This window comes from Lepisosteus platostomus, chromosome 3 (assembly GCF_059453375.1).
Source record: "Lepisosteus platostomus isolate fLepPlt1 chromosome 3, fLepPlt1.hap1, whole genome shotgun sequence".
Taxonomy (NCBI): Eukaryota; Metazoa; Chordata; class Actinopteri; order Semionotiformes; family Lepisosteidae; genus Lepisosteus; species Lepisosteus platostomus.
Genome location: NC_142613.1, coordinates 43,008,320 through 43,020,758, shown reverse-complemented (window position 1 = coordinate 43,020,758; position 12,439 = coordinate 43,008,320). Strand labels below are relative to the sequence as shown.

At 34.7% G+C, this 12,439-nt stretch overlaps 1 protein-coding gene across 3 annotated transcripts in view; it reads right to left on the bottom strand.

The window, feature by feature from the left end:
* cd2ap (CD2-associated protein) overlaps positions 1-12,439 on the bottom strand; it is an 82,483-nt gene that overhangs the window by 21,000 nt on the left and 49,044 nt on the right. For all 3 annotated transcript variants that reach the window (XM_088625672.1, XM_088625670.1, XM_088625671.1), the window contains 2 exons: positions 6,114-6,150; positions 5,250-5,312 (listed from right to left, as the gene is read on the bottom strand). In XM_088625672.1, coding sequence (XP_088481798.1) covers positions 5,250-5,312; positions 6,114-6,150 — 100 coding nt within the window. The remainder of the gene's footprint in view (positions 1-5,249; positions 5,313-6,113; positions 6,151-12,439) is intronic.

The window sequence follows — 12,439 nt, the reverse complement described above, 5'->3', positions numbered from 1 at the left end:
ACACAGTGTAACTATTGGTTATTTCCTGCCCCTTATTTTGTTATAATATTACACTATTTTTCCATTTTCATGCCCTTTTATTGTTAAAAACAGGTCAAACTATCAAACTGCTAATTTCCCAACAAATGCCATATTAAAATCTCTTACTGTTAATCTTTGAAAAAAGAAAATAGCTTTTTATAAGACCTCATAATTCTGCAGATCACAGAAAGAAAAACGTGCTAGCAATTATACTTAAAATAAATACCTTAAAAAAATTAATCATTTCAGAGATATCTGCTACCACCAGGAAAGGCACAGTAAGGTTAGTTAAAAATAATAGCAGTCACCAAATTGTGGAGAATGAAAGAAGAGTATTTTGATAAAATCTAAGTCTTATTTTCCAAGACTGGCAACATTTAAGCTAAAGTAAAACATTTTCCACAGAAACTACTAAATATTAATTAAATTATTTTAAAAAATAGAACAATGTCATTCCTTCCTATGTAAAACAGAGAAGCTTTGTGCAAGACAAATATACATGGACATGACTATTAAGAGAATATGTCTGTGTGTCTGTTTGAATACTAGGAGATTGTTCCGATTAACTGAAAGTTCTTCAAAAGTGAAAAGGTCAAATGCTAAAAGTGATAGAAGCCTAGAGGTTTAATCAGCAAAGGTTTCTGCATTATTTCACTTGTCACATTAGCTGAGAATTGAATAAATGAACAGACAGCTTGAGTCAAGTCAGACCGGAACAGTTATGAAGACAGAATTTCACACTTCTGCAGGACTGTCTTTTCCAAGTATAATTTCTGTGCACCATTCTTTTGTTCTCATTTCCAGCAACAGCAAAATGGAAATGTAAAATATTGCATTTCACTTTAAATGTATATCACATATTCCAGAACATCCTGGTAAGGAACAGTGTGAGCATGTGTGTGAGCACACAGAAACAGAATATATTGCATATGTATAATTATTTTACTACTACGAAGGAATAATGAAAAACTTTTTTAAAAATCCAATAACTAATGGTTAGAACAGATAATTTGTGGATGATAAGCCCTTTGTGTTTTGGCTGGATCAGAGTTCACTTTCTGGCTTACAATGCCACAGAATTCAAAGCATCATGCTAACACTTGCATATTCACGTAGTGGTTTTTGCAGTAACATGCTATGCACTTCAATGCTGATTGCGTGGGTACAAAAGAACAAATAGGCCTGCAAGTTATGAACGTAGGTACTTTTGCTGTGGTGATCAAACAACAGCTAAGTGAAAACAAAAAGTGGCAAGGTTTTGAAATAATAAAGGAAAGGACACGTTTATACACGCACAACTGAAAAAGGTTCAAGTCCAAGTCACAGTTATTTGCTCTTTGTAAACTCACTCAGATTCACTAGAAAATCTGCTGACTAAAGGAAAACCCCAACAAACTGAGATCTCTTGGTCAGCAGAGTGCCTCAGATAGGCGCCAGCTCAGTGAATACATTTTGAGTTTTGGCACCTTCAAAATATAAATGATCAGATGAATAATTTAAGTAGGGAAACATTAATATATTCTGAATTTAGACAGAATAGCTTAGTATAGTATTAATAGTAGAACAACAGAGAAAATTTCTGATTGCACAAAGGAAAAGATTGCATGCCCATAGAGGTGTTATGGTAATTGTCTAGAATAAAATCGAATCTGAAAATACTTTCTTAAACTTCTACATTACTTATTACTTACAGTATTACATTTTATAGGATTATTTATTTACAATATAAAATGTTTCTTAAACGCAAACATAAGTAAACATAAAACAGTAAAGGTTTGTGTGATCATGTGTGCAGTTTGTGAAACAATGACCCATTAGCCACTATGAATACAAAAAGTAGACAAATGTCACTGCCAAAATGTTTAAATGCTTCAAAACTAAACCTGTAGGGTGTCTGAGTAGGCACTGTCAATAGTTGACTATGACAGAGATTTTCCAAGCTGCACAGAACAGCTGTGCCAAGAACTACAGGGGGGCAAGTGAGGCAGTCATGGTATGCCATGCCAAAGCAGTCACTGAAACTTACAGGGTGCACATGAGTTTTCAGTGTTATAAGTGATAGCCTCATTACTTCTCCAATCAATATCAAATGTCCTGATTGTAGGATCACTAAAAGAGAGTTCGTAAGCACCAAAACATTTCAAATTTCTAATAGAAAAAGCAATGATACAAGTAATGCACCCTACAGAGAATTACAAAACTTGCATTTTACATATTTCTAGCACAAGATGATCACAAAACCATGAAAAAATGGAGGTCATATCAGTGTTAAAATTGTATTAAATATACAATTGCAGTACACATAACAGACTGCTAAGAAGAACACAGTACAAAGTCAGCATTTTCAGTTATCCAAACAAGATACATTATTTGTATATGTGTAATTACAAAATATAAAATGATAGGAATTAAAAACCCAACAAATGAACTGGTTCATTGTTGCATTCTATTGGCTTTCAGTATGTAGACTTCTGTATACAAAGAAAAGTAGAAATTCACATCCTTACATAAATTAAGTTTATTCCTACTATTTGTACAGAATCACATAAAAGTGATGCATGTTTTAATGAACCTTTGAAAGCAGGCAGACATCAATGAATTGACCTGAAGCAAGTTTTAGATTAAGTTAATAATAAATTCTTGTTGATTTGTCTTACAGGAAATAAACATGCAAGTACCAGGTACACAGTGATTAGCATTGCTTCCTCTCAATACTGGCCCTGTGCTTAATACTGGATCTCTGGTGCTAACGACGTGGAGCTTGTAAGGTCCCCCTCGGATTGCTCGGTTTCCTCCCACAGTGCCAAAACATACCGGTAGATTAACTAGCTTCTGGAAGAAATTGGCCCTGGTGTGAGTGTGTGCATGCCCTGCGATGGATTGACCAGTAAAGGCCGTCCAGGATATACCCAGCCTTGCACACATTGTTTGCTGGGGTAGGCTCCAGCTCCGCTGTGGCCCTGAAGTTGATGAAGCACTTAGAAGATGAATAGATGGATGGTTTGTGTGTAGCAAAACAAAGTATCAAGAAAGGAATCCTGTGCCCCCTCCGCTCTCTTTAAATTAGTAAAGGGCATCACTTGTTATACTGATAACTACTTAGAAGGAAGGTTGCTTTTTTCAGTGATAACTTGGATGGGACACCAGAGGCCCACAAAGAATATAGAAAAGGCAGTTAAGCCTAATCATTCTGTCTTTGGGAAGCAGGAGGAAACTTGAGCACCAGAAGAAAACCCATTTAAACTACAAACAGATGCCCGAGGCAGAAATCTAACCCAGATCTACAAACCTGTGAGGCAGCACAGCTAACTCCACTGTTACTGTGTTGCCCATTACAGGAAAAAAATATTTTGCATTCTTATTAGTACCTGCCTAAGGAAATTAATTCACCCCCTATGAACAAGAAACTCCCAGGCACAGCAGAACATATTATGCGGAAGTGATTACCGTAATGCTCCACACAATAATCAGGTATATAAAACTATCATGAAACCTTAAGCAGAGTCCAGCCAATATCCAATTTGTTTTTATGTACACCTCTTTTTCAGAATGTACATTTTGGGTGAATACGGTGACAGAAAAGGCTGAGGACAGGCAACATCCCATTGGGTATGATGGAGATTTTGCACATTTCAAATTTCAAGCAATTCCTTTACTTTTAACTGCAAACGACTATGCTATATATCTAAAGCTACTATATGCATTTTATAATCCAAAAACATGTATCCAGATTGTAATTGTGGCACTAAATCTGGAAAGGCAGTCCACCCTTCAAATGGCACCAATGTGGACTGTGTAGCAGAGCTAGTCTGCCTTCACTGCCCAGATGTACCAGGGTGTAGATTTTAAGACGCTCCAGGTCAGTTTGAGCTGCAGTGGTGGATAAAGAAGCTATGAGTGCAAACTGGGTCACTACTGAGTGAAAAAACTGTAGGTTTTCTAAAGCAAACTGTATAGTGGGAATCGATATGAACGTTATGAAATAATTCAGCAGTATCTTTAGGTTTATAAGTAAAATACAAAAGCAGTCTTTATACTCAATGGTCAGATAATGGAGACGCTATACAAGAAGCATACAAAATAATGCATTGTTACTAGAAAAATAGGTCAACACAAACCCTTACAGGATGCTCGAGAAACGCTAACCCTTTCCTGTGCGTCCATTAAAAAAAAACACTTCAATACACAGATAACAACCTTTTCTTAAACTAATTTCTTCAATATTTTAATTAAAATCTTCCAGCTTCTCAAGATGAAATATACCTGGTTTATATATTTTTTCTTATAGTTTTTAAATTTAAAGTAAAAAAGAAAGATTAAACTAATTAAAATCTTCACAACATTTTCACATTTCTTTGTGCCCTCCCACAAACCATCAGCTTCTTCCCTGAAGTCATCCACACCATTAGAACATTTTCATCCCCCCCCAAGGCCACCCAATTATCCACCTTAAAACTAAAATGCAGCTATTACCGATGCAATAACACATTTAAAAACATTTGCTAACAGAATGTGGTTTTCCAAATAAGTTTCTTAGTGCAGGTAACATGAAGACCTGTTTTCCTGCAACTCTAAACAGAGCTTGTCCAAGCACACCTTTAATGCAGAGACCTCAATGCAAGGTGAGGTGAGTGGGTAAAATGAGCTTGTTGCTCCAAAAATACAAGGGACAGTTTGCCAGGAGAATATTTCAGTATAGGCATGATGAAATAGGAATACTTTTTCTGAAAGAGAAGTTAGTGCAGCTCTTCATATTTTTGAAGTGTAATTCACAAAAACAAAAATCAAAAGATGCTTAAAACAAAGATGAACCTCACACCCAACTTGCATTACTCAGGTAAAGTGCTCAGTAGTTCTCATTACATACATTTTTGACATCTGAAGATGGATTGTCTGAAATCTCATGTATTCTCTAAGGACCACTATAATGATTGCGATTTTTTGTCAATATCACTAAAGCTTTTTGTAGCACCTCTTAGCACCTTAACGTTTCAGACAAAAACTGGTGTCCTCAAAAAATATTTTTGTTTTTTTAATATAAATACATTCGTCCCGTTGAACATATTTGATCTGACTTTGCATTATAAGGTAATCTTTCCTTAAAAGCAGCAGCTTCCAAGTTTAGCCCTCTAAAATGTGATGATGGCTTAGTACATCCCAGATATTTTCTAGTTTCATTACCATTCACAGATTTGTACATCTAATAAAACTGGCAAAACAGTCTTTACCTTTTTCCTCAAGCTTGGCTTGAAGAGGCTTCTTGTCAACACTTGGAACTTCAGGCTTTGGAGCTGAAAATCGAAACATTCCCTTAATTATGTTGTTTTTTCTCACCCCTTGATTTCTGTCAGAGCTGCAACACGCAACTCAAGCAAAAGTAATTAACGTTTATCTGTGAATCTTAAGTGTGGTATGTAAGCTCCTGTGCTTACTTCCTGTGTGAGCATAAAAGAAAGAAAAGATACAGACACCACTCAACAAACTCTCAATTATTTGATGAGTAAAAAACATTGAAGTGTAGGTATAAACTAAAATTAAATGACACTAAACAGGAAAGGGGGATTTTTCTACAGGACATAGAAGGCAACCCACAAAAATGGCATTTAATTGAAGTAATTAAAAAAGATAACTGATTTGTACTGTAAGCATTGCTAAACTGCTAGAGCAGAAGAAGAAACCATGCAATGGGGATCTAGATTTCAAAATGTTGACACTCCCTTCATTATGTAGGGAGACATCTGATTACATTCTTTACATACTGGTAGTTCCAACAGCAAACAAAACAATAACAGAAACAAAAAGTTATTGACTATAAACATGAGTTGTAAATTCCAAATCCAGTATTTTTAATGAATAATGACAATACATTTGGAATCTGTGATTCATAAGCAGGTTAAAATTTAATTTATTCTGGATCTTCTTGTGTTTATTTAGGCAGTTTCAAGTCAAAGGGACATATTTACAGCATGCACAAGAACTAATCTTTATATTGGATTAACATAAGAAGTGCAAAATACATAACTTTGAGAAAATATTTTGTAACTACAATTTGTTTTCCATCTGTGTAGATCAAGGCTTATAATCTGATTTACCTGAGATTTTTGCTGGTGGAGGTGGCTTTTTTGGTTTCTGAAAAACAAAAAGAGGGCAAACATCATAAGCACAACAAACACCACTACATCAGGACAGTGCATAGCAATGAATTCTATACAGAAGTGTTGCTCTTTAGTTACAGATTTCAAAATGTCTTATGAATACCAACATTTTTTGGATCAGGTAAACTTTAAGGCACAGCAATGACACTGCAATAATACTAGGGGCACACACATAATTAAGAAATGTTCAAAGTACAGTAACCTGCAGGTTTGGAAAAAAGCTTGAAGAAAACTTCTAAATTCTAGCAAAGTACAGGGTAAGTCCAGTTTGTATATCTGGATTTCTGAAGATGGACCTTCATGAATTTCTTAGAAAGACGAATAATAATACCCTGTTACAAAATGATTTGCAAAATAAAGTAAAAAAAATCTGAAACATCTATGAAGAAAAAAAAGTCTAAGTAAAGTAACAGAAATATAGCAGAAAGATCATAGAGCAATACTGTATGGAATCTAGCATTACACTTCAAAGCACAAGGGATCAAAAATAATAATTCTACAAAGTACCTTTCTTTAATTAAAGGATTTAAGATACATCTACAATTTTGTTGTCATCAAACATGTACACAAGCAACACTGCTGCTGTTCAGCACAAAGACAGAACACTACAAGTCCCCCAAAGCTCCTTTCTTCAACTTCAACTGGAAAGGGCATCCAGAGTGACGTGTGGCAATCTAACAGACTATAAATTCATGAACCAGTGGAGCTTTTCTTTAGACCAGCAGCTGCTATCCAGGGACTCCCCCAACCTCAGAATATTCAAGGGATCTTTAGAAACAAAAGGGAATTTCTTATTCAAAATTTAGCCTTTATTTATATTTACTATTCCATAAAACCCACCAAAATGAATTGCCATGTTTCTGAAAATAAACTTTTTAGTATACTTAAGTACAGTAACATTTTGGCATTTTAAGATTTGGCTATGTATCTCAACAACTCACTTGCTTGACTTATAATCCTAGCATGTTAAGTGGAACTGTTCTGCAAGAAGCCAGAAGTGCTCCAGTTCAAATTGCATTTAATACGTTAACCAAACCTGGGAATTAAAATGTGAAAAGTCTAAGCATAAATTGTGCAATGAATGACGTAGATCACATTTTATTAGTTATAAAGTTAATAGAAAACACTACATGGGGTCTGATATACATCTTTAACAAATTTGCTGTATACATTACGTTTCATCAATGTTTTAAGTGATCATCATGAGTCATATAATTATGAAAAATGCCTTATTTGTTGTATTTTTCCTGTTGGTAATAAAAAAAAGTGTGTGGAACTCTCTAGGAATACAGGATCAACTCAGAATGCAAGATGCAACATCAAACATGACTAAAGTAATAATATCCCTGCTAGTTTTTACTTTAAATATCTAGTAATCAAGTAATTGAGCTTCTTAAAATTTGCCCTCTTTTGTATTTCTTTTCTTCACACAGCAATAAAGAGGACCTCAAATGACCTTTCATCATTTTACATAAGTTTACAGTCAGAAAGTAGCAGGGGCAGCCAAACAAGACCTTGCATGTGCTTGTTTGTAAAAACCTTTTGCAATTGTATGCAGTTGGTATCCTGAAAAGGAAAGTGTTACATAAAACTAAAGTCAGTCAGCTTTTCAACAAAGTCTTCTTTGTATTCTTAGACTTGAAAGAAAATAAATTGAAGATGATAATTCTTCTAATGAAAGTTAAGTTCCATCTATATAAGCAATCATAAAGGTAGTCATCGACAACAAAAAGGATGATTTTTAAAATGTAAAAAAAATGCGCGATTGAAATAGTTTGAATGGAAATTGCTGAGGATTTGAAAGAAAGCAATAAATATAGCTAGTCAATTTTACAGTCACCAAGACTTTTAAGTGGTTTTACTTAAAGCTGCGCTTTTCTATTGAATATTGAATATTTTTTTACTTTGAAACAACATAATCAGAGTTCTTATCCTTTACAAAACATTTATTAAGCCCCTTTAACGGGTTGATTTGTTGCTGTTTTGTTTGGGTTTTTTGAACTACACAAATATAATCTAGTTATGTTCCTTTTCCCTATTTCTACAGTTGGCATCACAGGCAAGCAACCAGGCAGTGCCAGCAGTCGCAGAACTAATCACTATAGACACATCGCTATGGTGGAGACAAACTTCTCTATATCAGAATCCAAGTAGCTCTATATATCCCTGAACCACCTGAAGCAGGCGAGCTAGTATATTGCCTCCAGGTAATCCAGGTCTCTGAGGTCTCCTATGGATTGGTGTCCATGGCAACCAGCACTGTGGCAGGTGTGACCAGCTGCCACGCCAGGGAAGACTAACACAAATTTGCGAAACATCAGGAGACACCTCCGTACCCAAGTAAAGAAAAGCTTGAAGAGCACAGCTATATACAAAGATCAGGTGGAAGAGAAGTTGCTGTAAGAGTCAAGTGCCCTGTATGAGCTGGGATATCACTGACCCAGTTTGTACATATGGAGTTGTATTATTACATAGAGAGCAGATTATAATGATAAAGAGACAAAACAAATATGTTGTAGAATATTCCATAGACAGTTTTATTTAAGGTGCTAAAACGTCTTTTTTGCCCCCCTCAAGCGACAACTCACCACTAATAAACAATGAACATTGATTTCAAGACTACTGTTTAAGTCTATAGAAATGCAATAGCATTTCTGAAAGCTTTTCAAAAAATGAAATGAAAAAGCACAGTAAATCAAACCAAGACAACTAGGAGAATAATAATAAAACCTAAAGTAATAAGGTCATTTTGTAAGTTAATCTCTAATAGATTTGTGCAATGGGTGCCATAGAAGTGATACTTACCCATTGCGTGGAACTGGGTCTTCAGCCAAGTAAGAAGGCATAAATCAACAATTTCTAAAATTAAATTTTAATTTTCTAAAATTACTTATGCAATAAGGCTGATTACCCTGAGTTACCCATTCAGCACCTTATACATGAGCTGGAGAACCTTAAACTCCACTAGTAGTTAAGACATTACAGCAGTCTGATCTTAATGCAGAAAGGCACGTATTCATATTTCCAACATAAGGTGAAGTAAGGTCTTAAACCAAGTACTTAATGTTAGACAGAATAATATTCCCACATTGAGTTTTTTAATAAGATCTTGAAATTACACCAGTATGTCTAATATTAACTAAACATAAACTAAACCAAATAAAGAAAATACCACTAATCCCTAGATAATTTTCTATGCACTCTAGTTCATTACCATGACTTACTAGCACGTAAGTCTAGAAGGGCAAGAAAATTGAATAACTCAGACTCAGAAGCCTGTCAAGTACTTTCAATTCCCAGGGCAGTTTAACATGGGTGTCATAGCAGCAGTCTAAGGTACAAGACCAGATTTCAGGGACTCCTGACTAACAAATGGACAACGAGCAGAGAACTTAGATTTTAGCAGGGGAATGTGAATAGAATCCAACATATAGGCAGTACATCTAATTTACATAAGGATCTCCAACAGTAGTAAAATGCCTCAAACCCGCAAAAGCAAGCATAACTGTACTTGTCATGAGAGGTCAGCAATTGGATATTATAGTAAAACCTCAATTTCCATGTTCTATATTTGCAGTTTCATGTATTTGTAAAAAATTTTAGTGACCTCTTTTTCCAAATGCTCAGACCAAATTTGCCCTTTTGTAGACAATGTTGCGACACTTCAATTATAATTACAAATTATGCCCGAACATCTCAGTACTTTCCACCACACAATACACTGCTTATCCAACCAATGGATTAAGGTTTGATCGTTAATTTAAAATGCATGAACAGTGTGTGCAAATAAAATGTAACCTGAAGCAACAAATGACTTTGTTGGTTTCGGCGAGACTGCGATTTGAAAGGAGCTGGTAATGCTATTTCTCTTTACTGTTTCATATGATTTATAGCTACATTAATTGTAAAAACCCTTGTCTAAACTGTATGTTGGGAAAAGATTTCAAGCTATTTACATTATTCCTTATGGCTATTAACTCCCCCAAGTTACTTAGCTGTAAACTGCACTATTTAGGAACGTAACCTGGACTTATAACAGGGCCCTCTTACTATATTTAGATAGCAACAAGTGAAACACTTTTTTACTTTTTTTTTTTACTGGTCCATTTAAAAAGTAGTTTTCACTGTTACTAATAAAATAAGTTTTCATTTTCACCTGCAGGAGTATGCATTTTTCCCCATAAAACAATTGACAAAATTCTAACAAGACTAATCATGCACTTTAATAAACGTATACGTGGTACCAAGTATGTTAATTAGTAGCACAACATGTAAACGTGTCAGTATGACTATGACTGCAACAAAGATATCCAAACCTCCCAAAATGACCAGTAATTCTTCACCAAATAAAAAATTGCAAAATTTATTCAAGAGATTATCTTAGCTAAAAACATTTTACAAAAGTCTGTGACCCACATAACTTATGTTTAAATTGCACCAAAATTTACCAGTACAGACCCTTTATATACTCACTTACTTATACCTGCATTCCACTGTACCTTTACTAAAGAAAAAACAAACACCGTGTAAAAATGGCTTTCTAAAAATAATATTATCCAACACATTACATAAGCATTGTGTTGATTTTTGCTTGTTTAATGTTTAAATTAATAATAAATGCAAGACTTCCAAATGCCAAAGCAAAAGACTAAATTGTATTTGAACACTAAGAAACCAGGACTATGAAAAAATATCAGAAAAGGTAAGTTTTATTTTGGTAATACTAAATGCAAAAATCTAGCAGATATTTGTTGAGAGTAAAGTTCTTATGTATTCATGGCTGCCCTCTGCTGGAAACACTGCAAATGAGTTTGTTTTTCTTCCAAATGTCTGATCACAATCTAAATGGTGTCACAAAGGAATTGCTTTATCACATTTTCTATTATTTCTCAAAATCACACAAAATAGTTAAGAATTTCGTTCAAAAAAACTTCAATCATACTACTGTACACACTACATGAAGATGTTTTTCAACATGCCTACAAAAAATATAATCTTTCCTTTAGAACACAGACATAACACTGTTTTGCAAGACCTATAAAGATTTAAAGGAACAAGTAATAGGTTTATTCCACGCAGGTTTATTCCACGTTTTGGCTGTGGAGCCTTCTTTGGGTGGAAGAACCCACCTGAACTACTTATAAAGATTTATAGTTATATAAAGCATTTACTGTCCTAGTGTGAATTTAAAATATTTGTGGCTTATGTTGGTCTATTATAATGGTGTCTCGTAAGAAAACATGGTAATGCTTCACATGTTTGAGGTTTAACATCATCACTATCCATTCATAAACACTAAATATGCATAATTGAGACTATTCTTCCAAATTACATTGCAGGCACACAATTATTCATCATAGTTCACTGCTCATAGTATTATTCAGCCTCATACCAAAAAGGTATTTACATATTTACTGTCAAAACATGATTAGAAAATTACTTTCTGAGACAAGGCAAATAATTTACAATAGCCTTACCTCCAACAAATTCTTAGCATCACCAATTGTTAAACTGTCATTAATTCAGACACTAACATTTATGAATGTGAATGTTCAACTTTAGGCGCATTAATGAACTGCAGTTAGCACTCACAGACAAGGTATCTGCGACATTAGAAGGTTAAAAAATATTTAGACCTGTTCTACCTTCACAGGCTCACAAGGTGGGGGTAATGTACTTAATACTCAATACAAATTAAGAGATTTAGAAAATCAGTGGATCTTAACCTCTCAATTTCATGAGATTTTATTTCATCTGTAGTTCCTGCCTGGGTTATGTCAATAACTATCTGTGGCAGAAATTGAGCCAAAGCAACAGTGCAAATTTGTCCGAGTGCTCTGTAAGTCATATTTTCTGTTACTGTGGTATGTGTTGTAGTAGAAAGTCATATTATTACACTTAGAATTCAGTGAAATTAAAGATGTCTTATAATCTTTCTGTTGCCTTGACAAAGCTGCTTGGGCCTCTATGTAACAACAGTGGAAAGCAGCTACAAGAGTCCCATCTAAAAAACATCTTCCAAGGTTGGAACACAGACCAGGTAATTGTAACCCAATGTCCCTTCTGAAACACTACAATGATACATAGTGTTGTCTGGTTCCCCTCACTCATATATTCCCCTTCTGGTCAGAACAGTGTTTCAGAGGTCACTGTCCATCACCCAAAGGATGATTATCCAATGAGGTATATATAGGTTGGATACCAGGACTATACCTGATAACATCCTAACCAATCATCAACTGTGATTTAATACCATAAATGTC